This window comes from Diaporthe batatas (assembly GCF_019321695.1).
Source record: "Diaporthe batatas strain CRI 302-4 chromosome Unknown Contig00003, whole genome shotgun sequence".
Classification (NCBI taxonomy): Eukaryota; Fungi; Ascomycota; class Sordariomycetes; order Diaporthales; family Diaporthaceae; genus Diaporthe; species Diaporthe batatas.
Window position 1 is genome coordinate 3,516,940 of NW_025408550.1, and position 22,042 is coordinate 3,538,981.

General features: G+C 51.9%; 8 protein-coding genes across 8 annotated transcripts; 4 read left to right on the forward strand and 4 right to left on the reverse strand.

Annotated features, from left to right (window-relative positions):
- Positions 1–21: 21 nt before the first annotated feature.
- On the reverse strand, positions 22–2,491 carry KVR01_002130 (uncharacterized protein). Its single transcript, XM_044786636.1, has one exon. The coding sequence runs from the start codon at positions 2,302–2,304 to the stop codon at positions 379–381; it is 1,926 nt and encodes a 641-aa protein (XP_044647145.1). The 5' UTR covers positions 2,305–2,491; the 3' UTR covers positions 22–378.
- Positions 2,492–3,276: 785 nt separating this feature from the next.
- On the forward strand, positions 3,277–4,154 carry KVR01_002749 (uncharacterized protein; the record flags this gene model as incomplete). Its single annotated transcript, XM_044791426.1, has 2 exons — positions 3,277–3,289; positions 3,367–4,154. The coding sequence occupies 2 exons, from the start codon at positions 3,277–3,279 to the stop codon at positions 4,152–4,154; spliced, it is 801 nt and encodes a 266-aa protein (XP_044647764.1).
- Positions 4,155–4,313: 159 nt separating this feature from the next.
- KVR01_002650 (uncharacterized protein) lies at positions 4,314–7,055 on the reverse strand. The gene is made up of 2 exons (XM_044793381.1): positions 4,733–7,055; positions 4,314–4,659 (listed from the first exon to the last, which is right to left on the reverse strand). The coding sequence occupies exons 1-2, from the start codon at positions 6,914–6,916 to the stop codon at positions 4,444–4,446; spliced, it is 2,400 nt and encodes a 799-aa protein (XP_044647665.1). The 5' UTR covers positions 6,917–7,055; the 3' UTR covers positions 4,314–4,443.
- Positions 7,056–7,407: 352 nt separating this feature from the next.
- Positions 7,408–11,608, forward strand: KVR01_003047 (uncharacterized protein; the record flags this gene model as incomplete). The annotated part of the gene is made up of 5 exons (XM_044784870.1): positions 7,408–7,521; positions 7,611–9,589; positions 9,658–9,783; positions 9,889–9,977; positions 10,536–11,608. The coding sequence occupies 5 exons, from the start codon at positions 7,408–7,410 to the stop codon at positions 11,606–11,608; spliced, it is 3,381 nt and encodes a 1,126-aa protein (XP_044648062.1).
- Positions 11,609–11,804: 196 nt separating this feature from the next.
- Positions 11,805–12,593, reverse strand: KVR01_002388 (uncharacterized protein; the record flags this gene model as incomplete). The annotated part of the gene is made up of 2 exons (XM_044788687.1): positions 11,805–12,378; positions 12,463–12,593. The coding sequence occupies 2 exons, from the start codon at positions 12,591–12,593 to the stop codon at positions 11,805–11,807; spliced, it is 705 nt and encodes a 234-aa protein (XP_044647403.1).
- Positions 12,594–13,259: 666 nt separating this feature from the next.
- KVR01_003265 (uncharacterized protein) lies at positions 13,260–13,971 on the reverse strand (the record flags this gene model as incomplete). Its single annotated transcript, XM_044790286.1, has 2 exons — positions 13,260–13,328; positions 13,363–13,971. The coding sequence occupies 2 exons, from the start codon at positions 13,969–13,971 to the stop codon at positions 13,260–13,262; spliced, it is 678 nt and encodes a 225-aa protein (XP_044648280.1).
- A 3,620-nt stretch (positions 13,972–17,591) lies between these two features.
- KVR01_003094 (uncharacterized protein) lies at positions 17,592–19,544 on the forward strand (the record flags this gene model as incomplete). Its single annotated transcript, XM_044792241.1, has 6 exons — positions 17,592–17,695; positions 17,751–17,817; positions 17,884–18,136; positions 18,255–18,613; positions 18,682–18,763; positions 19,519–19,544. The coding sequence occupies 6 exons, from the start codon at positions 17,592–17,594 to the stop codon at positions 19,542–19,544; spliced, it is 891 nt and encodes a 296-aa protein (XP_044648109.1).
- A 169-nt stretch (positions 19,545–19,713) lies between these two features.
- Positions 19,714–21,531, forward strand: KVR01_002010 (uncharacterized protein). Its single transcript, XM_044793619.1, has 3 exons — positions 19,714–19,938; positions 19,997–21,209; positions 21,266–21,531. Exons 1-3 carry the CDS (start codon positions 19,798–19,800, stop codon positions 21,406–21,408), a joined length of 1,497 nt encoding a protein of 498 aa, XP_044647025.1. The 5' UTR covers positions 19,714–19,797; the 3' UTR covers positions 21,409–21,531.
- Positions 21,532–22,042: the final 511 nt, after the last annotated feature.

Genomic DNA, 22,042 nt, shown 5'->3' on the forward strand with positions numbered 1-22,042 from the left:
GGCTTGCACTTGAACATATTCCGCGGGATCGTGGCACCGTGGGGGCCTTCTACAACACATCATTGAAGCAAATGTCTATAATCCATGTATCTATCTATATACTCACCACGTATGTATGTACGCACTGTGGATAACTACCGCAGGTGCACAATTCCCGGATATTCACCTCCAAAAGATGCCCGCCGACGCCATATGAAGCCGAAAGATCATGAACCACCATAAACTCCTGATACCCAGCTCCGACACCCATCAGAGGCAATCACTTATTGCCTTTTATGCTCTTGTCTAAAATATAGCACTCGTGGACTATGTCACCGGTCGAAAAACCTCTTGCCCTGAAAATGCACGTATGCGAATGCTTTGGAACAGGTGATCCCTTCACGAGCGAACCAACCTCGCTTCCACCCTTCTCCCTACAGTGACGCTCCAATTATCGATAACTTGCCAGTAAGACACCAGCTTCAGCGTGGCGCTCAAGAGCATGAACCACCCCATAACAAACCCAACCGGCCTGCCGAACAGCTCGAACAGCCGCGGCATGACCCAGAAACCGAGACTGTGGAGGACCGGCCCGTGGACCAGGTAGAATGAGAAGCTGACCTTTCCCAGGTACTGCGCCACCGAGCCCTCGAGCAGGTTGCGCAGGGTCGGGCTGCGGAGCACGCAAGGGATAAGCAGCAGCGCCCCGATGGCCTGGTAGTACATCCACTTGGACATCGGGTGGTAGTAGCGAGGCGCCAGCCAGGAAAGCAGCTTGAACCCGGGCGTGTACTCGGCGGCGGCGTCCGGGTACGAGAGGAGCCATAGCGAGACGAAGATGACAAGCCAGCGAAGGGCCCTCGCCTTGAGCGGCGACATCGGCTGCGCCCTGGCACCGCCTTTCCCACCGCCCAGGGCCAACAGGAGGGCTCGGTCGTCCGGTCCTACCTCGCTCGGGTCCGAGGTGCTGAGCACGTCGATCTCGGAGAGAATCATGCCGCCAACAAACGTGCCGATATCCCACCGTCCCAGAGTCAAGGCGTAGAGGGAGAGACCCACTGCCGTGCCCAGCCTCCACTTCGCCTTGAGTGCCGCCGTGCCCAGCAGGAAGGTGTAGAGCACCATCGAGCCGCGGAGTTCCATCGGTATGGTGTATGTGTGCGGGTCGTATCGCGGGTGGTAATGGTTAAAGTTGAAGGGATTTGCCCATTCCGAGTACACCACCGTAAAGTTGGCGAGGGCCTTGAAGATGTGAGGGTGGATAATCGGATGCTCCTCCCACATGCCGCCCAGCTGCATCCACGTAAAGTTCTGCGTAGTGTTGGTGGTGTTGAGCCCGAAATCGAAGCTGGAGTTGAGGTAGGGCACCTCGAGCTGAGAGCCGTCCGCGTGGTACCCCAGGTAGCTGTACAGTCCACGCAGGGTGCCCTTGTCCCTCCAGCTGTTGTCCTCGGTCTCGTTGACGTTGAAGCTTTCAGTGTCGTTGAAGCGCATGGTATCGTTGAACCCCAGGGTGCCGTTGAGCATTCTCTTGGGCTTCTTGACCTCGATCTGATTCTCGGGGCTGTAAATGGCGGCAGCGCCGTACAATGTCGACGTGGAGTTTAGACACAGCGTATCATTCCAGTGAATCGTATGGTTCAGGTAGTCCGGGGTCTGCAGGCCCAATGCACCAGCCACCCCCTCGGTGCCCATTACCGCGATCGTGTCGTTGGTCATGCATGTCTGATTGAAGAAGGCGTGCGTCACGGTGCCATTGATCCAGATCGAGTCGCTGCCCTTGTAGATGGCGTCCTCGGATTTGAAGGCTCCCATCTGCACGAGCAGTGCCACGATGAACATGCTAATGGACGGCGGGATGTAGAGGCGGAATATGCGCCGGAACACTGCAGACCCGAGCCTCTTGCGCGTGTCGTCGAGGCGTCCTTGGTACATGGACCTCAGCATGTGCCTGCAAAGAACATAGCCGGATATGGCAAAGAAGATGGCCACCATGGGCCTGCCCCTATGCAGGAGGCACACGATGGGCAGCGACGCCCACTCCGTGAAGGGCTCCGGGGAGTATGGCGGCCTCGCGCCGTAGCCCAGCATGATCAGTGGCGTCCATGGCCACAGGAAGTGGTAGTTGAAGACCAGGAAGCAGGCGACACCCCGCAGGCCGTCGAGGGCCTTGATCTTGTCCCTCTGCTTGCCGGGGTCCAACGGCTTCGCCTCGCCGTGCTTGTGCCCGCTCGAGTCCTCGGCCCCGTCGCTGGTCTGGGGCAACAGCTGCTGCCCTCCCCCTCGCTTCTGCGGGGCAGATGCGCCCCAGAGGCTGCTCAACATTGTCTGAATGGCGTTTCCAGGTGGGCGCTGCGAGAGACAGGCGGCTCGGCTGTGGAGAGGATACCTAGTATCTTTCACATTGTGCAACGGACGGACAAGACGACGTCACAACTGCCACGAGAGCTTAATTCATCTTTTGTGCTGTGCTGGCCTAATTCCCCTGAAACGGATCGCCCAGAGAACGAACCCACTTATTATCTCAGGGGAAGAGCCTGTAACACAGGCGGCTGGCCGACCTGCCGACTTGTCGGCGTCAGAATAGGCCTAAGCACCCTAACCCCGGACTCCAGGAACCCCCGGGCTCCCGGCCTATTTCTGAAGAGCGACCCAAATTAATGTTCTATAAAAAGTACCTAGGTACCTAGGCAGGCATGTAGGCGATACGTCGGGCTGTAGATACGAGAGGACCTTTCAGACACCACATAAGTTGTTGATACGACCCTTCTTATAGAACCTCTGCAACTAGCACGACAGGCTTAGCAGCATTTCATCTCACAGGCTCATGAGAACCTGGGAAGCTACAATCCCCGGGAGGCTACCATTCAGACCAATTCACATTGACTTCGATATCCAAGATCCACGACATACGTGCTGCGGCTGTGAAGCGAACAAGCGGGCAAGGCTCATTCATCTTGATTCTGGACTCTTTGGTTGCTTTATTAACCTGTTGTTTTCACTTAAAGCTTTGCTTTTGTGAACATTGTGAGGTAGTAGTTACGCCAAAAACAGAGGAGCCTGTGTTGTCGGCAGAGATCTTAGCCGCTGCTTGGGTGGAGGAAGCTTGATGCGCCGCCGCCTCTGCCGGGGAAATAGATTACCGGCATCACTGTAAAAAGTAACCAAGTAAACACGGAACAAGTTCATCATTTCAAGCTGCATGTTTTGCGATTCAAATTCAACCCATAAATTCCGTTGACAAGAGCTCGGAGAGCCAGCCAACAGCCATGGCTTCACCAATAAACCGTCTGCCAGATGGGCAGCCAGAGTGTGTCCAGCCAAGAAAGTTTTATATTTTTGGCTACAATATATCGCATTCCCTTTCCCCAACCATCCATAACGCAGGCTTTCAACATACGGGCTTCGCCGGACACTACACGATCCATGAGACTCCGGAGGTAGACTCGAGCGTTGCGGCACTCCTCACCGACCCTGATTTTGGCGGCGCTTCCGTCACCTTCCCACACAAGCTGCAAGTTGCGCACCTTCTCGAGTCTGTGTCCGACGCTGCTCAGAAGATAGGCGCCATCAACACCATTAGCAAAAAAGACGGGAAGCTGTGCGGAGACAATACAGACTGGTCCGGTATCAAGGCATGCATCGAGAGCGCGGACATATCCGGGCTCTCAGACTCGCCTGCAATTGTGGTTGGTGCTGGGGGTGCAGCGAGGGCGGCGTGTTACGCGCTGATCCAGCTGGGTATCCCCAAGATCGTGGTGGTCAATCGCACCAGGGCCAACGCAGAGTCCATGGCATCGAGGTTGGCGGGGGCAACCTTCGAAATACACGAGACGCTCCAGGGAGCCGTGGAGGCATTGAAAGTCACACCACCCAGGGTCGTCATAGGATGTATCCCTGCGGACGACCTCACCGAGGATAAAATCCCTGCAGAGTTGTTTGGGGCCATAGATACCGGGGTCCTGGTTGAGATGGCTTACAGACCACCTGTCACGGGCATGGAAAAGGCAGCTGCGAGGCAACCGGGCTGGCGAGTCTTTAAGGGAGTCGACGTTTTGAGAGAACAGGGCTATGCGCAATTTTCAATCTGGACCGGCAAAGCTGCGCCTAAGGAAGTCATGTCAAAGGCGATGGATGAAGAGCTGAAGCGAAGAGCTCTGGCCAAGGGACAATAAGGGAATGAATGTTTTTTGAGCATGACCTAACTAGTAGAGGTTGGAGCGCTTCAAGTTGTTGAGCGCATCCTGGCAATGTTGAGTATTATAAATATCCAAGTAAGGGGACGATGTTACCTAGGTATTTACATATGTAGCTATTCTAGAACGACCATAGATATACACCCAAAGAATTCCACCCCACACCTTCGAAACGTAGTCATTTGATTATGTGCCGGTATCTGCAAACGGCCAATTGAAAAGTTCTCAGCACAGGCTCTGGGAGGCTGATGATCGTGGCCAAAGAGAATTACGACGTTTGGCCGCGTCTCAGGTGCATCCTTTTGAATTCGCGCAGCATATCGGCGCGCATCAGCTTCTCCGGTGCCTTGCGGCCAGTAAAAAGCTCAAATTGAGAAATCCCCTGTTCGGGAAGCACATGCAAGCCGTGGACTCTAATCCACTCAGGCCTTCCTAGTTCGCGCACTTGCTTCAACAGAGTCGTCTCGAGGCGGTCATATGCTAGCTGCAAGGACGTCAGAACAAATAATCAATAGGAAGTTGTAAATGGGGGGGGGGGGGAAGGGTTCGGAACTCACCTCAACGACTACTCCCCCGGTCTTGCTTCCCAACCATGAAGAAGGGATCTCGATTTGTGGAGAGGGTATGCATGATACTATTATGGTAGGTAACGCCGTAAGGGCTTGCCAGTCCTCTTCCAGGTTCTCAACCACCCGGACGTTCGCCGGGCCAAAATAATCATCTTCTTGTCGTTCCTCAGGCGCATCCATAGCTACTAGCTCCGGTCTTGGGATGGAGTATCGCTTCCCATTATACCTGGCAGCCAGAGCCTTGGAATTTGCCAGGGTGCGACTCCATATCCATATGTTTTGAACTCCAAGACGTATCAGGCTGTACACACTCGCGTGGGCCATGCCGCCCGCGCCTAGCACGAGGGCAGATGTCCGATGCTTGACGGCATTGACGGGAGACAGGTTCCGGCGGACCGTGGTGTGGACTCCAATCCAGTCTGTATTCTCGCCGTAAAGAGCCAGCACTGGTCCTGTCGAAGTCCGGTCTAGCAGAGCGTTATCGCCAACACTCCGCAGCGGTATGACTGTGTTCACAGCACCGATCGCCTGGGCGTCGGGGCTTAGAATGTCAATCAATGGTATGATCTCTTGTTTGAAGGGAGACGTAATGCTCGCACCGCCGAAAGTCGGACTCTTGATAAAGAGAGCCAGGTCCTGAAGGGACGACGAATCGAAAGCCTGATATGTGTGCGGCATGGATGAATATTGAAAAGCGGCACCTTGCATTACTGGAGAGAGACTTGAAAAAACCCCTTGACCAAATATCCCAAAGCGCTTAGGTTCTAGTGTGAAGGAAGAATACAGGATCTTTTGCGCTTCCTGAACAGTGAAAAGCCCCTCATCTGACATTTGTTGGGTTGACGACCTGATGCGTAGGGTGCTGACGACAGGTGATAATATTGGATTAAGAACTCGAGATTGGCGGCCAATATGGCCAGTATTGTATGCGATGACAGGAATTCGCCTGCCTCTGGACTCTGTGACGGTCTTGAGGAACCTTTGTGCCTCGAGGTTGTCAGCCTCAGACAGGGCTGGTTGGCTGATGCGCACAAGATCACACCCGAGATCTTGAGCTCGAACAACAAATGACATGCGGTGCTGGCTCCTCCAGCCGGAGTTATCGATTTTGTTGTCAAAATAATCGCCGATGATTTTCGTATGCCCCTTGGCTGAGACTATGTCCTCGACGAGCGCATTGCCGAGACCAAGGTCCACAGTCAAGTATTCAGGCAGGAAACGTAAGGCGAAATGCGTGGCCTGCCTGTACAGCTCCACTGCATTCTCATAAGAAATACCGCATGATACCTGGGGAAAGCCCGAGGGGTGGGTGATGTGAAAGATCAAAGGTAACCTGGAGGCATTCCGAATCGTCCAGAAAGATTTGGTGATGTAGCTAGCCGCAGCGTGGTCAAAAGCCAAAGACTTTCCAAAAAAGGTCGACAAGTCAACCCTTAGCTCGACTGCGTCAACGAGACAATCTTCTTGGCGCAGAACTGGGGCCATCTGAGGCACCTGCTCCAGCGGCAACTGGAGGGCGTAAGTGTACAGCTTCCTTTCGAGGCTTGCGAAAGCAGTAGGCGTGCGAGCCTGGGCCGTCCGGGCGGCTGCGTGGCCCTGAATGCTATAGGCCAAGTGCAGAAAGTCTTTCTGAACTTCCTTCAAGGCTAATGTTGGCCTTTGTACAGCAAGACTATGCTCACGCCCATCCTGACGCTGGCCCGGCTGAGGGCTGGCAAGGTTGAAGAACTCGAAGCTGGATATAGATCGAAAAGTGGGATTTCCGGCCTCGATTATGGCAGAGACAGCCTCCGAGGAACATTTTAGATGGTGGGATATGCTTTCCGGATCCCTGAGAATGTAGATGACGGGATGGTCTTTGGCAAAGCGTCGGAGAAGAGTCTGGCCTGATTCATCAACACAGATTGGGCCGCAAATTATGACTGCTTGTGATGGATTTTGAGCAAGGACGCCTTCCAGCAACTTGAATTCTTTCGAGCGGCAATCGATGTGGCCGTGCTTGGATATATATGCACGTCTTGAAAGGCCGAATGCCTCTTGAAAGATGGTGTCGGTTTCGATGAGGCGGAAGCCTAGCGAGGCCGCAGCCAGAAGCCCCAAGGTCGTTCGCCCCGTCCCTCTGAGAGAGATGAGGACTATCGAGGCTTCAGGCGCGAACCTGCGTCCTGGCATGGCTGTTCACCGGGGTTGGAGTTGAGAGACCGATTAGGACTGCAACTTTCTTGGTCATATCTGTTGGACAATAGTTCCCATTTCCCGGCTTTAGACTGAGTCAACAAGCAGGTTTAGCGTTACTCGAGCCTCCTTCCGCGAGTTCTATTTGCGCGACAAGCCCCTAATCTCCTCGTTGGAACCGTTGGTGTCCGACTCGGGGCAGTTCATGCGTGGCCAGCGCTGTGACCTCCGGCTAAGACCTTTGCCGGCCGCTTCGCGGTCAGTGACGTGACCACTGGGCATCCTCGTCGATGCCATTACCTAGGTATTGACTCAGTTTGGGGAAGTACGTTCTACCATAATGGTCCAAAGTACTCTCTATGAGCTTGCAACGAATGGCACGTAGAATTACTGTCCATCTGCTCGAGCTCCGGAGGTCTGGCCTATGCCTTTGGGAGTGCCGACAATTTTGCTCACCCTGGTAGTGGAGCCGAGGCTATTTACCCAGCATGTCATCAAGCGAGACACGTTCGAGAAAAAGGGACGCGGAGACAATCCAGGTGGCAAGACAACCGGAAGCGAAGCGGACCAAACGTGTCAGAGTCTTTTGGGCTTGCACAGAGGTAAGCAAGCGCTCCCAAGTGCTCTAATCGCCACCGCGAAGGTGGAGTTGGATCAATGGCTCCAAATTTTCTGACGTCCAGTCTCGTAGTGTCGCAGAAAAAAAGAGCGATGCGATGGCATACAACCAATTTGTGGATCATGCAAATCTCAGGATCGCGACTGCTCCTACGTACGACGTCCCAAGAAACGCGGGCTCACGACAGGCTACGTCAGGGGCCTCGAGATATTGCTCGGGCTAATATTCCACTCTGTGGAGGGATGCGAGCCCTTCATTGCTGCCATATTGAAAGGCGAGTCCTCTATCGCTTCGCCCGGTGGCCAGGAACACCAGTCGGCCTCGACTGTCAACGTGCTGGTAGATACCTGGCGGACCAGCTCGTCATGGAAGGAACTGGAGAGAATCCTTTCGACAGTCGAATCTGGAGAAGATGAAGAGTTCACCGCGCGTGATCTACATGACAGACTTGATGAAGCTCTGAAAGAGTCGTTGTCTATTAAGGAAGGGACCGGCACAAGCACGCTACTTTCTGAAAAGCCATCAACCGATAGCCGGACTGTCCTGCCTGAGGGTGGCGGTACTCCAGAGGTCAATGATTCCCCTACACGAGAAGCAGGCGGCGGCATGCAGGCGACAGAATCCGCCACCGTTGAAACACTACCAAGTGATACTCCAAGGTTTTCCAATCTATTGCAAGATTGGCCTGAGCTTCTGGATACCTATTTCGCGAGTACAAACTCTTGGATACCTATTATCTTAAAGAATGACGCCTTTCGGGCAGCATATACTCTCGCTGCTGCCGAGCCGCACAGCGGTCAGAATGATCAACTTCCATTGGGCGACCAGGCTTGTCTTCTTTCAATGCTCGCCTACGCCAGATATACAGAGTGTGTTGCTCTTGGGAAGAACGGCTTTAGCAAAGATCTACAAGACAAGTTCGCAAATGTTTTCGCATGGGCTTCACAACTGATATCACATTACGAGAGTCAAAGTGATATCGGCCATATTCAAGCCATGCTCATCTTTACCATGCTCTACTACGCCCAGGGCAACTTGAAAATGGCGTGGTCCCTTGTTGGGAAAGCCGTTTACCATGTCGTGGAGCTAGGTCTTTTAAAATCGGGTATCGCACAGTCATCCCCTTTGGAACCCCGAAGCAAACGGGTTGTATTGAGTTGCTTTGTCCTAGAGACTCTGCTATCGGCTCGGCTGCACCGACGGCCATATATGCGGACCTGCGACATTCAATCAGTGGGATTACTTGATGCTGATGGCATTGAAGAATGGGAACCATGGAGGCCGGCAAGTTTATTGCCATCATCAACAAGTTGCGACCTACCACGGCTTTCACAGCAACCTGCAAGGGTGCTAACCACTTTCAACCTCCTGTTGCAAGCGTCAACCATAATGAACGACAACCTCCAAGGTCACATTGGTGACGCCGACAAGGGAATCCAACAAAGACATCTTGATATACTTGGTCTCTTGCAATCACAAGATCATCTTAACAACCTTATTGCCCAACCAGAAGCACAGGAGATGTCACCACAAGCTGCTAACCTCATGTTGGCTACTGTGGCCTGCCTTCCAAATCTGATCCCCACAGGTGCTCATATAGGACATACCAACCCCTCGTGTCCTAGCAGCCCCCAAGCCAACCGGATTCTTGCAAGTGTCGCCGAAAGAGCCAAGCAACAAAGAACCTTCTTACTGCCACCTTTTTCCGATTTATACCTCAATATCATCGAGAACAGGAGCAAGAACCCCGTGTTTTCTCACGAAACACATTATTCTATGACATGGATATGGGAACTCAGGGCGAAATACAATGGAACTTGGGGTGCTACCGACTTCTACTGTCACCATTCGCCGGAAGCAACGAGCCACCATTTTGGGGAGCCCTTGACCACCCCCAACGCCGGCTCTGCGGTAATTGGACAAGGCTCGAGTGATGAAGTTGGCTCGAGAAACCAATTCTCAACTATGATTCCAACGAGCACAGACAAAGGTGACACTGGTATATCTGCTGCCGGAGATCCAAGCGCTTCTCTCAGGCTCCAGCCGGAAGGGTAAATAATCCACATAACGACGCAAGTAATTCGCGGGCTGACGTCAACTGGTACTGTGCTTGATACAGATTTACTCGATCCGGTCAAGCTGGTGCGAACCGTACACCATACATGGGTCATTCTAGGTCGCCCCTCCTAGACTCCAGCCCGCAAGATTTGTTCAGCAGCCTTCTATCTCTGGAAAATGACGACAGGTGCGCTTCCATCTCCCCGTTGTCATTTTAAACGTCTTTCTACCGGTGCTTGACAACACGAGCCATCCTCGGTTCCCATACCTTTCTGACCGGGACAACCACTAGGCCGGTTCTATCACAAGAGTTTGTAGAAAATTTAGGGGTATTGGGGGACATCGGCATTGATTCCGTAGAGTTTCATAATCTCTTCACGGGTTAGGCCCTGTGGACCACAAGTAGCGAGTTGCGCTATTTACGCATTCATTAATGCCAGCAAATAGACTCTCACGGCTACCAGAGATGCGTTGTACTTTTGAGACTCATAATCGGCGACTTGAGTAGCGCAGACAATACCTAGGTAAGTCGAGACCACCCTGAGCCATGCGAAATGGACTTCATGAAATCAAGATATCACCCAGGAAAACCTGGCTACAACTTTCAGGAGACACGGACTTGTTCATTATTAATGGCGTCAATGCCACACTGCCGATTAATCCCGGGTACATATGTAGATATAGTACACTTTTACGAGTTGATAGGTGATGGTATCATCAGAGCACGACGTGTGCAAGTACCTGGAAAAGTTCTTATCAACCTCACGAGCTGCATGACATCATGCCATATGAGTGACTGAGTGATTGTCTTGGGTCTGCCTTGGGTAATGTCTTATCCGAGAGGTTGCAAGCATCCTGCTAGCTCTAGAAAAGTTACACAGGACGGATCTTTTAAAGTTCCACTACAACTTGAAGTCGGATGAAATTAAAATCTTTAAGTGAAACCTCGCCACATCGTCCATCGGCTGCCAAACCCAATGGCTAACGTTAACTATCAACCTTCCATCCTGTCTGTGTCGTTGGGCCGTGCTTGGCATCATGATCTCCACCATAAACTGAACCAGGCGGCTGCAGATGGCTTCAAGGGTGTGGAGATCTTCTACGAAGACCTCGAATATGAGGCGAAACGGAAGTTCGGGACATCTAGCCCAAGCTCAGAACAGTTGATTGAAGCTGCAGCCGGAGTCTATCAGACCTGTCAATCAGCTGGGCTTGAGGTCATCGATCTCCAGCCGTTCCTATTCTACGACGGTCTGCTAGATCGAGCTGAGCATGATCGACTGATCGGCAAGTTGAGTGTTTGGTTTCAAATTGCCAAAGCACTCCGAACAAACACGATCCAGATCCCAGCCAACTTCTTGCCTGCTGAAAAGCTCACCGGCGACTTCAACGTCATTGCGTCTGACCTCAGAAAGCTAGCCGATCTGGGCCTCAAAGAAGAGCCCCAGGTGAGATTTGCGTACGAGAATCTCTGCTGGAGCACTCATGTCGACACGTGGGAGAAAGCCTGGCAAATCTGCAAGATGGTCGACCGCCCCAACTTTGGCCTTTGTCTCGACACGTTCAATATCGCTGGCAGGGTCTGGGCCGACCCGACGTCGCCAGACGGGAAGACCCCTAATGCAGACGCGGACCTGAAAGCGTCTATTCAAGCAATGGTGCGGGAGGTAGACTTGACCAAGGTCTTCTTCATCCAGGTAGTGGATGCGGAGAGGTTGGCGTCGCCGCTCGTCGACGGTCACCCTTTCCATGTGGACGGCCAGCCGGCGCGGATGAGTTGGTCACGCAATGCCCGAACTTTCATATACGAGGATGATCGTGGGGCATATCTCCCCGTGGAAGATGTTGCTAGAGCCCTTATTGACGACATGGGATACAAGGGATACATCTCTATGGAGCTTTTCTCCCGCACCATGTCTGAGGAAGGCAGTGAGGTCCCCAAACAGCATTCGCAGAGAGGGATCCGAGCATGGGAAAAGCTGAAGGATCGATTGCAGCTAGATGTCAAGTGAAATCGAGAAGGAGCCTCATTTGCGCATCTCAAATAGTCAATCTTGCTAATCACATTAATGTGAACATTTCTAAATATTTCAAAAACCCGTTCTTTGCGGCACATGCAGTAGATGATCTTCTCGCCTCAAGATACCCTTAATCACCCCAGCGACGAGGCACTGGCACTGGAGTACTTCCGATCACCCCATCCAATCCCTAAATCTCTATCTCTCCCCCTTCTACCCAGGCACGTGCCTGTCTGTAAAGAAGATCATGCTTGTCACCAGATGGTGTCCCGGCGTGGCGTCGGTGACCGGGCATATCCCTAAGAACAGAGACCCCCATGGTGGCTTCTTGACAGTATGCCAGCATCTTGTATCCGTCAGGGTACGACCTGAGTCTCTCTTCGTCGAGAATAGGCACCCTAGCAGGGTTTACGGGGATCAATTTGTCCTTCTCGTACCAGTGCCTTACGAGGCGCGCCGCCCATCGCTCATCCCTCTTCTCAAAGAAGAATATGAATCGGCAATCCGCTTCTGCGTCTACCTCGCACCCATCGATGATGAACCTCTGCGTTATTGTCGCCTTCATCTTGGTGACTGCACGCTTTGCGTCTGGGGAGATATCTGTCGTGGTCCCATGACACCGATGCATGATGAATGCGCCTTTGTTTATTCCGGCCTTTGATCCCTCGATGAAGTCGGTGTATTTGACCCTCCCGGACCAGGTCGTGTAGACGTATGCATCCTCGTGGAATATTGACGCGAAGTTTTCCCATTCGCATGCGTCTCTGTCATGAAATAAATGTCAGCCTGATGTCGTATCACCAACTCACACGTTCCTGGGCGGAGAGTATCTCCACATGTGCACACACCTGTAACATGGCCAGCCTTCTGCAAGCTCTCGCAACTTGAATCGCTCCAGCACCAGATTTTCTGGACCATTGTTGCGCACAATTTCACTTCCAGGCAGCCAGCCATCCGGGAGACTGTGCAAGTCAGGCATGTTGCTGGGGCGGTACTGGACTCTGATGAAAGCCTCGAGTGCGTTCGAATGTTATGGGAAAAACAAGATGTAAAACGTTTTGTGGCAGTCAAAGCTGATGAATGCTACATTGACTATCAAAAGGAAAACCAATTTTGGGCCGGGACCTGCGCGTTCGCCATGTAACTAACATTGTACGGCTGCTGGCGACCGCTCATGAGTCCCGCGGTAGGACCTCGGGATGAGGGGCCGGCAGAGGTCTTTCCCGAACCACCACCCACCAAACCACTTGCTCTCAGAAGTTTATTCCGGGGCTTTCTTCAGCAGCGCGGAGCAACACCTTCCACGCCCCTTCGTTGTCTAGCTCGGCGGCCCGTTCTTCACCCGCCCAGAGTTTCCATTGTTTCTCAATCTGGTACCCAATGACGTGCGTTCCTTCTACCGTCGGCCATCCCTGCAGCATTAGAAGTCAGCCATCAAAGAACCAGACAATTAGCTTTATATCAACGCAGAAAGGGTAGGCTACGAGGTGGCAATAACATATCTCGAACCCTACAGCCCTTGAAATCTTTGTTATGTGGGCTAAGAACAGGGCATGTCTGTTCTCCGAGGGGTGAATCCAAAAGCTGCTTACCTTCTTCTCCGCCAGCTGGATCATCCGGGTTCGCCTCGGCTTAAAACACATGTCTAGAACAACACCTTTGGGAGAACGGCCCAGGAAGTGGTCCAAGACTGCCGCCACCGTCTTTTCCGCTTCTGTAGAGGGTGGGAAGTCGGGGACAGTGCCCACCACGTAGTACGGAGTTTCGAGACTTGAAGCCTGCTCCAGAGATTTGACATGTACGATCCTTGGACGTGGTTCGATGTGTGTTGTGTCCCGGACCAAGTCCTCCACCTCCTTTTCGTCGCGGTTCAAGACATAGATGGTCGTGGAGAAGAGCTGCGTGCTCAAGGCGTATACGGCGGCGCGGCTTGCACCACCAGCCCCGACAAGCAGCGCTGGCTGGTCGCTTTTCCCTGGCTTGGGGCGTTCGTTGTCGTCGCCCTTCTCGAGGAGACACCCTTTGATCCCCAACCAATCGGTATTTGTGCCCACCAGCTTGTGATCTGACGGGTCGTAGTACACATTGTTGCATGCCCCGATCGTGGTGGCTAGCTCGTCCAGGCGATCGAGACGAGCCATGACGGTACTTTTGTATGGCATGGTCACCACAAGCCCGGCAGTTTCTCCTGACCTTGCAAGCTCCATCAAACTGTCCAAGTCAGAGCACTCGGTGCTGTGGAATGTCCATGGTAGGCCGAGAGACTCGGCGATATGGTTGTGCATTGGGGGTGCGATGGAGTGCTTGACTCCAATGCCGACGAGATGGAGCTTTTTCTTTCCGTCCATGCCCGCCATGTTTGTGGAGCGTCTGGCGATCGAACGTAGGCAGAGCGGAATGTGAAGAGAGCAATAGACCGGAAGTCGCTCGATGTAGAGATATTGTACGATAATAACGCCTATTTCATGTGTGCAAGGACATCTCGGCCTATTAATTTGGAGTTTCCGTACCGAACGTCTTGTCCGGATGAGCTCTGGGCAAGGCGGATAAGAACTTATGCTGGTCGCATGTTGCCGCGCTGGTGCAGGGGATCAACTCAATTACGGCTCCGAGCGGGGTTATGGCTCATGTGCTGTGACACACCACTTGCACTTCTGGAAAAGTCGGAAGTCGTGCTGGATTGGTGCAGCAAGTAATTTCGTGACTTCGGGGTTCTTCAATTTTCTAGTTAGGATCACTGGAGAACACCTCGCGTTTAATAAGCGCAATCCTGTCCTTTCCCTACAACTCGTACTAATCAATTAACCAGCAACTTCTTTCACCCCCACAAAGCAAAGTTTCCAAGCTTCCCTTCACGTAAAATTATGAAGCAGTCCATATTCTCAAACTATAGTGGTATGACGGTACAGGCTTATAACTACTAGATTTCCAAGGTGGGGGACTTAGAAATTATAGTCTTTTAGCCGGGGTGTCTATGATGTAGTAGTTTATAATCTATCTTGATTTCTAAATTAAGAGTTATAAGTTTAAACCCCTATAGTTGAATAAAAAATCACAATATGGCTGAAGCCCCGTCTCAGCATACTTCTCTATCACAGACACTTGGTCTTCCATAGACGGAGCACAGCCAGCTGTCCAATGAGCCTACCATCCCGAAGCGTCTGCGCAATTGCAGCCGCCGCTGTGGCCTTCGGGCCCAGACGCTCGAGATTGCAATCGTTATCAACGTATTATTCAGCTTTGCATCTGGGTCCGTCTCAGAGGCTAACTGCAAGGTTGGATTGATGTAGAACGGTCCGAGGGCATTGTAAAAATCAGAGGTCGCCGCTGGCAGGTGCCATCGTCGAGTAGGCGGGGGACCTCGTTGACCATCCCACGTATAAAGCTGCGCTTTCCAATGGCCGGTTACGCTAACATTATGTGTGTAGTGATTACTTCAGTTGCCTCTGCAGTTATCCAACTCTGCGCCTCTACAAAAGAGGGAAGCTGCGGGTGCCACCTGGGCAGCCCTGGAGACTGAAGCGCGGCATCGCAGATTTTGGCTTGTGACTTGGCCAGGGAAGACTTTATCTCACCCTCCGTGAAGTTGATGAAGTTGAAAACACCTCTCTCAGGTTCATTGGGAAGCTACTTGAGCGCATGTGTTAGTCATCTAAGGTGTCCCACATAGGTTTCGAAAAATGCCTTTTGGCCGTTGGTACCTAGGTAGGCTTCTTCTCACTGGCACCCACCACGCTCGCGCTGCCCAGGGGAGTCAAGACGCGCAGGCGAAGTATTTCAACCCTGCTCTTTCTCCAAAAAGTACCTACAGCTGCCATGATTCCAGAGGCAAATACATGTGCTTTACGAAGAACTCGAGGACGTGTGCAGTTCGTCTCGAGTAGATCGTGGTTAGTACAAGCCTTCTATTTAGGGTAGATGGCGGCAACCTCGAACTTGGGGAGGCCCTTGGTGGTTTTGTATTCTTAAACCTGCTAGGTAAAATATTGCGGTCCTGCTACCTAGGTAGACAAGACCACCCAGCGTCTTCAATCAAGATGACGTGGACGTGATCCATACAATACCAGGACTGCTTTGCTCTCATTTCAGCTGCTACTCGGGACTCAACTTGAAGTTTGTATTTTTAGGTCTCGAATCTAGGCTGCGTGGGCCGAGGCCATGACACCATCATTGTTATTCAGATGTCAACCACAACGCCATTTGGGCATCACTCGCATTTACAAGCGCACTGCAGTCTGACTCCCCACGCTTCTCTGTTAATATTGGCTTGCCCCCTCTACATCTGCGCTACTAGAAGCTTTGTTCTGCCTCCTAAAGCGATTCGAACAGCAACCTTGGAAGGGCGTGGCGACTAGGACAAGCAGTTGAGTCCTCGGAATTCGCTTCGTGAAGGCACTGAGACATCATTGGGAATGATTCTCATGCTTATGAGGAGCGCCCTATCTCACCCAACTGCTGTTTCTGATGGCAAGCAACGCTGAAGTTGATTCAATGTCGAGTCTCGACAGGTGCCAACCTGAACCGGAAAAGAACAATAATGAGCGCATAACAAGTAATACATATAGTATGTACACAAACCTACTTGTCCATATTGCCTTTTGGGGCCGGCCAGAGTGCATCACTGCAACTCAAATGATAAAAGCTAACTTAACTCTTCACAGGAGCAGTGTCAATCTAATCGTAGGAATCCACATGTGCTGGTATGAAGCGACCGATCATCATTTTTGCCAACAAGAAATACTGCGCAATCCGTATCGACACCCTATGAGATATACTTTGAGAGCCTGTTTAGAAGCGATTAGTCATACCAGCTTGGGACGTCGTGGTGGTAAGGGGCGTGGTGGACACTAACTCGACCAAATTTCCGTCTGGATCTCTCACATACACACTTCGAATAGGTCCGTTTGCACCGGTCCTGCTGACCACTTGTTCACCCTCAAGAACCTCCACACCCTCTTTTTGGAATTTTTCGACCAGATCCTCAAGACTAGAATCGGCCTCTATGAGGAAGCACAGGTCTGCGGTTCCTGGCAGAGCTGTCTGGGCCTTTGGTTCAAATTCCTTCCCTTTTTGATGCAGGTTGATCTTCTGCGTGCCAAATTTCAGAGCATGCCGCTGGGCCGATGGATCAGACGACGTCGCGAAAGTTTCAGGCTTCATCGCGAGGAACTTGCTATACCACTGGATTGTTCTTGGTATGCTCGTACACGTAAGAACCAGGTGGTCAAGCGACCTTACAACAGCTAATGGTCTTGACATGATTATCCAAGCTTCCTAAGGTTGCCTTGGAGATTGATGCTGACTCAGAACTAAGGCGGCAGTAGAGAGCTATGTTAACAATGTGCTCTAGGTGCTCTAGTTGAGGGAGCTGGAAAATCGTGATGTCAGCTGCCCAGGTGTCGTTTGGTCCGGGCCGTGTGGAGTCAATTCCCCAGAATCTTGACTCCAACGCGCCTCCTACCGAGATCGGAGAATAAACTAAGGCCTAGCACGCGCTATCATACAAAGACTGAGTGAGACCTGACTGTATTTGGTACCGTGGAGGTCAATGTCTTGATCCCTGGCTTTCAGTTGAACTGCAAAATGAAGGAACACTGCAGCCCATATACAGCTGTACTCAACCCGAATGGCCCATCCACGATGTGGATTATCGCCAAGCCCAGGAAGTGCTGTTATTTACCCGCTGAAATTAGCTCTAGCACGGTAGCCCCAGCACTGCTCGTCCCAAAATGCCCCGAGCTGTCGTACAGTGGCGTGGGAAATTACGAGCCTGGTTCGACTGCAACAACGCCATTCGCGTCCCCTTCCGCCGGAAAACAAAATCCAGGATGCGGAGTCCATACGGGCTGCATATTCTACATGACAGTCTCTGCGTGTACAAGTACTGGCGAACCCCGCCAATGTTCAGTCCCTTGCCCTCTATTCGCCTCTTATCTCTGCTTCAAGTTGTGCTTGACCCTCAGCTATTTTGCCTACAATGGCGCGACTCCAAGCTGTTTACCGATTGGCGACTTTGTTTGTTGGCGTAGCAAACGCTGCACTTATTGATTCCTCCACACTGCAGAACTTCTCAAGTTTGGTGTAAGGGCTGAAATCCTCGCATTTACTCGTTGAGCTGTGATCTAAACTGTGACAGGGTCTTTGGTGATAGTTATACGGACGACGGACCAGAGTATTATACTCCACAGCCAAGTCAGAACCTTGTGAGTCCTCCACTTGTGTCGATAGCCAAGGCTTTGTCCAATGTAGTTATGCTGACTGACTGCCAGTCAACGGTCACTTCAACCGGAGGACGAATCTGGCCTCAGTACATCCAGCAGTATACAGGAATAAATCTCTATGATTATGCTGTATCTGGAGCAGTTTGTGACGCATACTTCTCGCCCTCGAAGCGGAATGGAGTGAAACAAAATCAAGTACCTTACTTCTTGAAAGACAAGGACTACGTTGGTGATAATTCACTCGTCATTCCCAGCAACGAGACGATCTACGCAATTTGGATTGGCACAAACGACCTAGGCCGTCAGTATCACTTTTATCCTCTTACTGATCCCCGTTGTTCATGTTTTGGAATATTCTAGAATGTAACACTTTAGGATCCGTGGCAGCCCGGAGGACTAACGTCACTGCCCTAGGTTAGCTTCATCATTTTTCACGGACAATCGGCAGGATCTTTCCCTTCTAGACTACGTGGACTGCGTCTACGAGCAGCTCGATACTCTTCACGAGGCCGGCGCACGAAACTTCATCCTCCTCAACCTCGCACCGCTCAACTACGCGCCGATGTATGCGTTGCCCGAGAACGGAGGCACGATCAACTCGACTTTCTGGAAGGATGAGGGCCCTGCCTACAGCAGCAACGTGACTCAGGTCAGCGAGAAGATGCGCCAGTATGTTGCGCTGCTCAACAGCGTCTATGACTACCGGACGACAGAAGAGGTTCAGATCTCCGATCGCTACCCCAGCAGCTCTTTTACCATCTTTGATGTGCATTCATTGGTAAGCCACTTTTTATCCTTTGGTGTCCCCATCGAGAAAATCGTGCTGACCGACCATTTGACCAACAGCTAAGTGACATCTGGAATAATCCTGAATCTTACCTCAATGGCACTGTGCCTGCGAACGTGACTTCAACAATCGTTGCCTGCGGTGCTGCCTGCAATAGTTCTGAGGTTCGAGACAGCTACCTGTGGTACGATGCGCTGCATCCGTCGGAGCAAACTGACAGAATCATTGCCCGGGAATTTGTCGACATTGTATCTGGGAATAGCACGTGGGGTAGGACATGGAAGTCGCCCAGTTCCAAGTAAGGTGGAACATATAAACACTCGTTCTTATAGAGCAATCATTCATCATATTCTTACCACTGTTATCGGCATAACATGTTTTTAGACGCTGGGTCTTGAGCGTTTACCACTGTATGAAGGCGCCACATACATTTTATATGTATGCGGATTAGAAACGAAACCACTTGCCATTGTATGTACAGGCTATGGATGGCTTGGACATGTGATACGGAAAAGAAGCGAGACCAGTTAAGATTATTGACCGGAAGTGATCTTGATCTGCCTTGGAATATATCTGTATGTATTTTCCAGGGCTGGGGAGTACGATTTTCCGAATGTTATTTGAATGCCCGTTTTTGGGCACCAAAAGCTTAGCATGAGAATATGTAGCGAGACAGCTCATATCATGCCCAACTTGAAGTGGTTTGAGCCAACAGAAGAACATCCACGGCGGGTTAGAGCCCCATGTTCTATTCCACACCCAAGACGTCGCAGAAACAAAATAATGAGTCTTTTTTTGGTGCTTCTATACTGTGCAAATACGATCCGTGACCTGCAGCGAATTTTATGAGAAGTCTTTGTGGTGGACTTGTTATCCGTGGATTGTCCCGTCCCCAGCTGTGCCGGGTCAAGGGTCCGGCTAGAGCTTACCGATTAGAGCAGGAAATGTGAGGAAATTTCCCCGCAATGTGCACACGGTCGCCGGGCGGCATCCTGTGCCGGCAATCCCGAGCGGCCGGGGTAATCATCTTAGTAGTCATTAGGCTTCTTGAGTGGCCGGTCTGCAATCTCTCATACAAACCTCGACATACCTCGTCCACTCCTGAGAGACAAAACTCAGAGCATCTGGATTACGTCAGAAGGCGAGGTGATCTCTCAGAAACTAACTACTTCACCATGTTGACCGGTTCTGAAGTTGCAAAGCATAAATCCAACGACTCATGTTGGACAGTGATACACGGCAAGGTCTATGATATCACGAGTTTCCTGGACAAGCACCCGGGTGGTCGAAGCATCCTTCTCAGGCAAGGCGGAGCTGTGAGTGTGCATACAATGATCCAGGCGGCCCACGTGTAGTATTGACGACCCTCGGTAGGACGCCACAGTCGAGTTCGACAAGATACACTCTTTGGAGATCATTGAAGACCTGCCCGATGGCAGCCTCAAGGGCGAACTGGACCCTTTGACGGCCGATTCTCTGAATGTTCCTACAAACCCATCGAAGGCAACAGCAGCATCCGACAGCCAAAAAGTGAAGCCCTTATCGCTCTGTGTCAGGGTCAGCGACTTCCGGGCCGAGGCTGAGAAGATACTCGACCGCCGGTCATGGATCTACGCTACCAGCAGTGCGAACGCGGGCCTCTCCTTACAAGGGAACATCGACTCGTGGAGCAGGGTGAATTTCCGACCGAGAATATTACGCAATGTAGCCAGCGTGTCTACAAAGTCATCCCTCCTCGGCAACCCTTCCCTCGTGCCCTTCTTCGTCTCCCCCATGGGCACAATGGGGATGTCGCATCCCAATGGAGAATTCGAGCTGGTAAACGCACTGGCACGGAAGGGCGTTCATGGTGTCACGTCGACAGCGAGTACCAAACCCTTGGAGAGCATCAAGCTATCCCATGCAGATGAGCTGAACAGGATCGGCGGAGAGTCAGTCAGCCCTTCCAGGTTGTTCTTCCAGCTTTATATCCCGACAGACAGGGCAAAAGCTGTGGAATTGGTCAGGAAGGTGAAACAGGCCGGTTACAAGGGTCTGTTCGTCACCGTGGACACGGCCGTGCTGGGAAAGAGGACGGAGGATCGAAGGAAGCAGGCTGACGAGGCGCTGGAGGATGGGCTAGATCACAGCACCTTCCAAACGCCTGTCGGCAAAGAAAGCAATGAGAATGCCTTTTCGCCTGCGGTGGGTGCACGACCGGTGCCGGGTCAGCTGAGTCCGATGGTCACCTGGGAGGACCTGGAGTGGATCAGAGAGGAATGGGCAGGCCCAATAGTCCTCAAAGGTATCCAGACAGCCGAGGATGCCAAACTAGCGGCCGAGAATGACTGCCAGGGTATCCTGCTCAGCAATCACGGCGGGCGACAGCAGCACACGGCCCCGAGCGCCTTATCAACTCTCCTGGAAATCCGCACATACTGCCCCGAAGTGCTCGAGAAGATGGAGATCTACCTGGATGGCGGCTGCCGCGATGGCGCGGATGTGCTTAAAGCCTTGGCACTGGGCGCCACAGCAGTCGGGTTTGGGCGGCCTTTCTTTTATGCGATGGCTGCTTATGGCGGGCAAGGCGTGGAGCGTTGTATAGACAGTAAGTTGTAAGCTGTGTTGATACCACTGAATGAGATACTGACAAAAGTATTGTAGTATTATCGGAAGAATTGGCGCTGGGAATGGCACTGTTGGGCGTGACTTCGCTTGACCAGCTTCGGCCGGAGATGGTGAATGCCAGCCGGCTTCTGAATGAGATGTGGAGACCAGAGTTACCTTCGATTTTGAGCAGACTGTAGTTTGAGCTATCTACGTACAGACAGTGTACTTTGGAGGTTGTCTTTGTGTATCGATTTGTTTGATTAGTCCCGTCGTGTCTGTGCATATGTTGCGTTGACGGATTAGACTATATCTGAGCTTCCGTGACCTCGAAACCTTTCCTCTTTGTGTTAAAGCTGTAGCAAGTCTCGCTCTTTCTGTTATGGCTCGTGACAGATAAGACCGTCGCGCCCCAGGACCGCCAGAGCGGCCAAACTTGACGAGTCTTCTTTCTTCTTCTTTCTTGAGCTATGATGTCTCGACAGCCTCAAGGTGTGTCACGATTTGCACGAGCACGCACTGTACTCAATTGCTTACGCACATATCATCATTAGCTCATAGCCCTCCAGCCGACAAATCAATCTACCAAGATGGGTCATTCAGGCCTCGGCGATTTAATCCCACAGCTTGCCAACCTGACGACTCTTACAAGGACCTTAGGATGGCAGAACTTTACGCACTGCTGTCTAGTCGCCGTCAATCAATCCATTGCGTTTAATGGACCGGATGGAACACTATCATTGAGCACTCCCACATACTTTCAGCCATCGTCCCTGACTATCTCAGAACTCGAACGAGCCTTCTCAGATGACTCCGGCTTCCCGTGCGGCGCTT

Coding starts and splice junctions, on each gene's coding strand:
- KVR01_002130 (XM_044786636.1), bottom strand. CDS start 2,304: ATGTTGAGCAGCCTCTGGGGCGCATCTGCCCCGCAGAAGCGAGGGGGA.
- KVR01_002650 (XM_044793381.1), bottom strand. CDS start 6,916: ATGCCAGGACGCAGGTTCGCGCCTGAAGCCTCGATAGTCCTCATCTCT. Junction 4,660..4,732: donor CCGGGGGAGTAGTCGTTGAG/GTGAGTTCCGAA, acceptor ACGTCCTTGCAG/CTAGCATATGACCGCCTCGA.
- KVR01_002010 (XM_044793619.1), top strand. CDS start 19,798: ATGTTGACCGGTTCTGAAGTTGCAAAGCATAAATCCAACGACTCATGT. Junction 19,939..19,996: donor TTCTCAGGCAAGGCGGAGCT/GTGAGTGTGCAT, acceptor GACCCTCGGTAG/GACGCCACAGTCGAGTTCGA. Junction 21,210..21,265: donor CGTGGAGCGTTGTATAGACA/GTAAGTTGTAAG, acceptor AAAGTATTGTAG/TATTATCGGAAGAATTGGCG.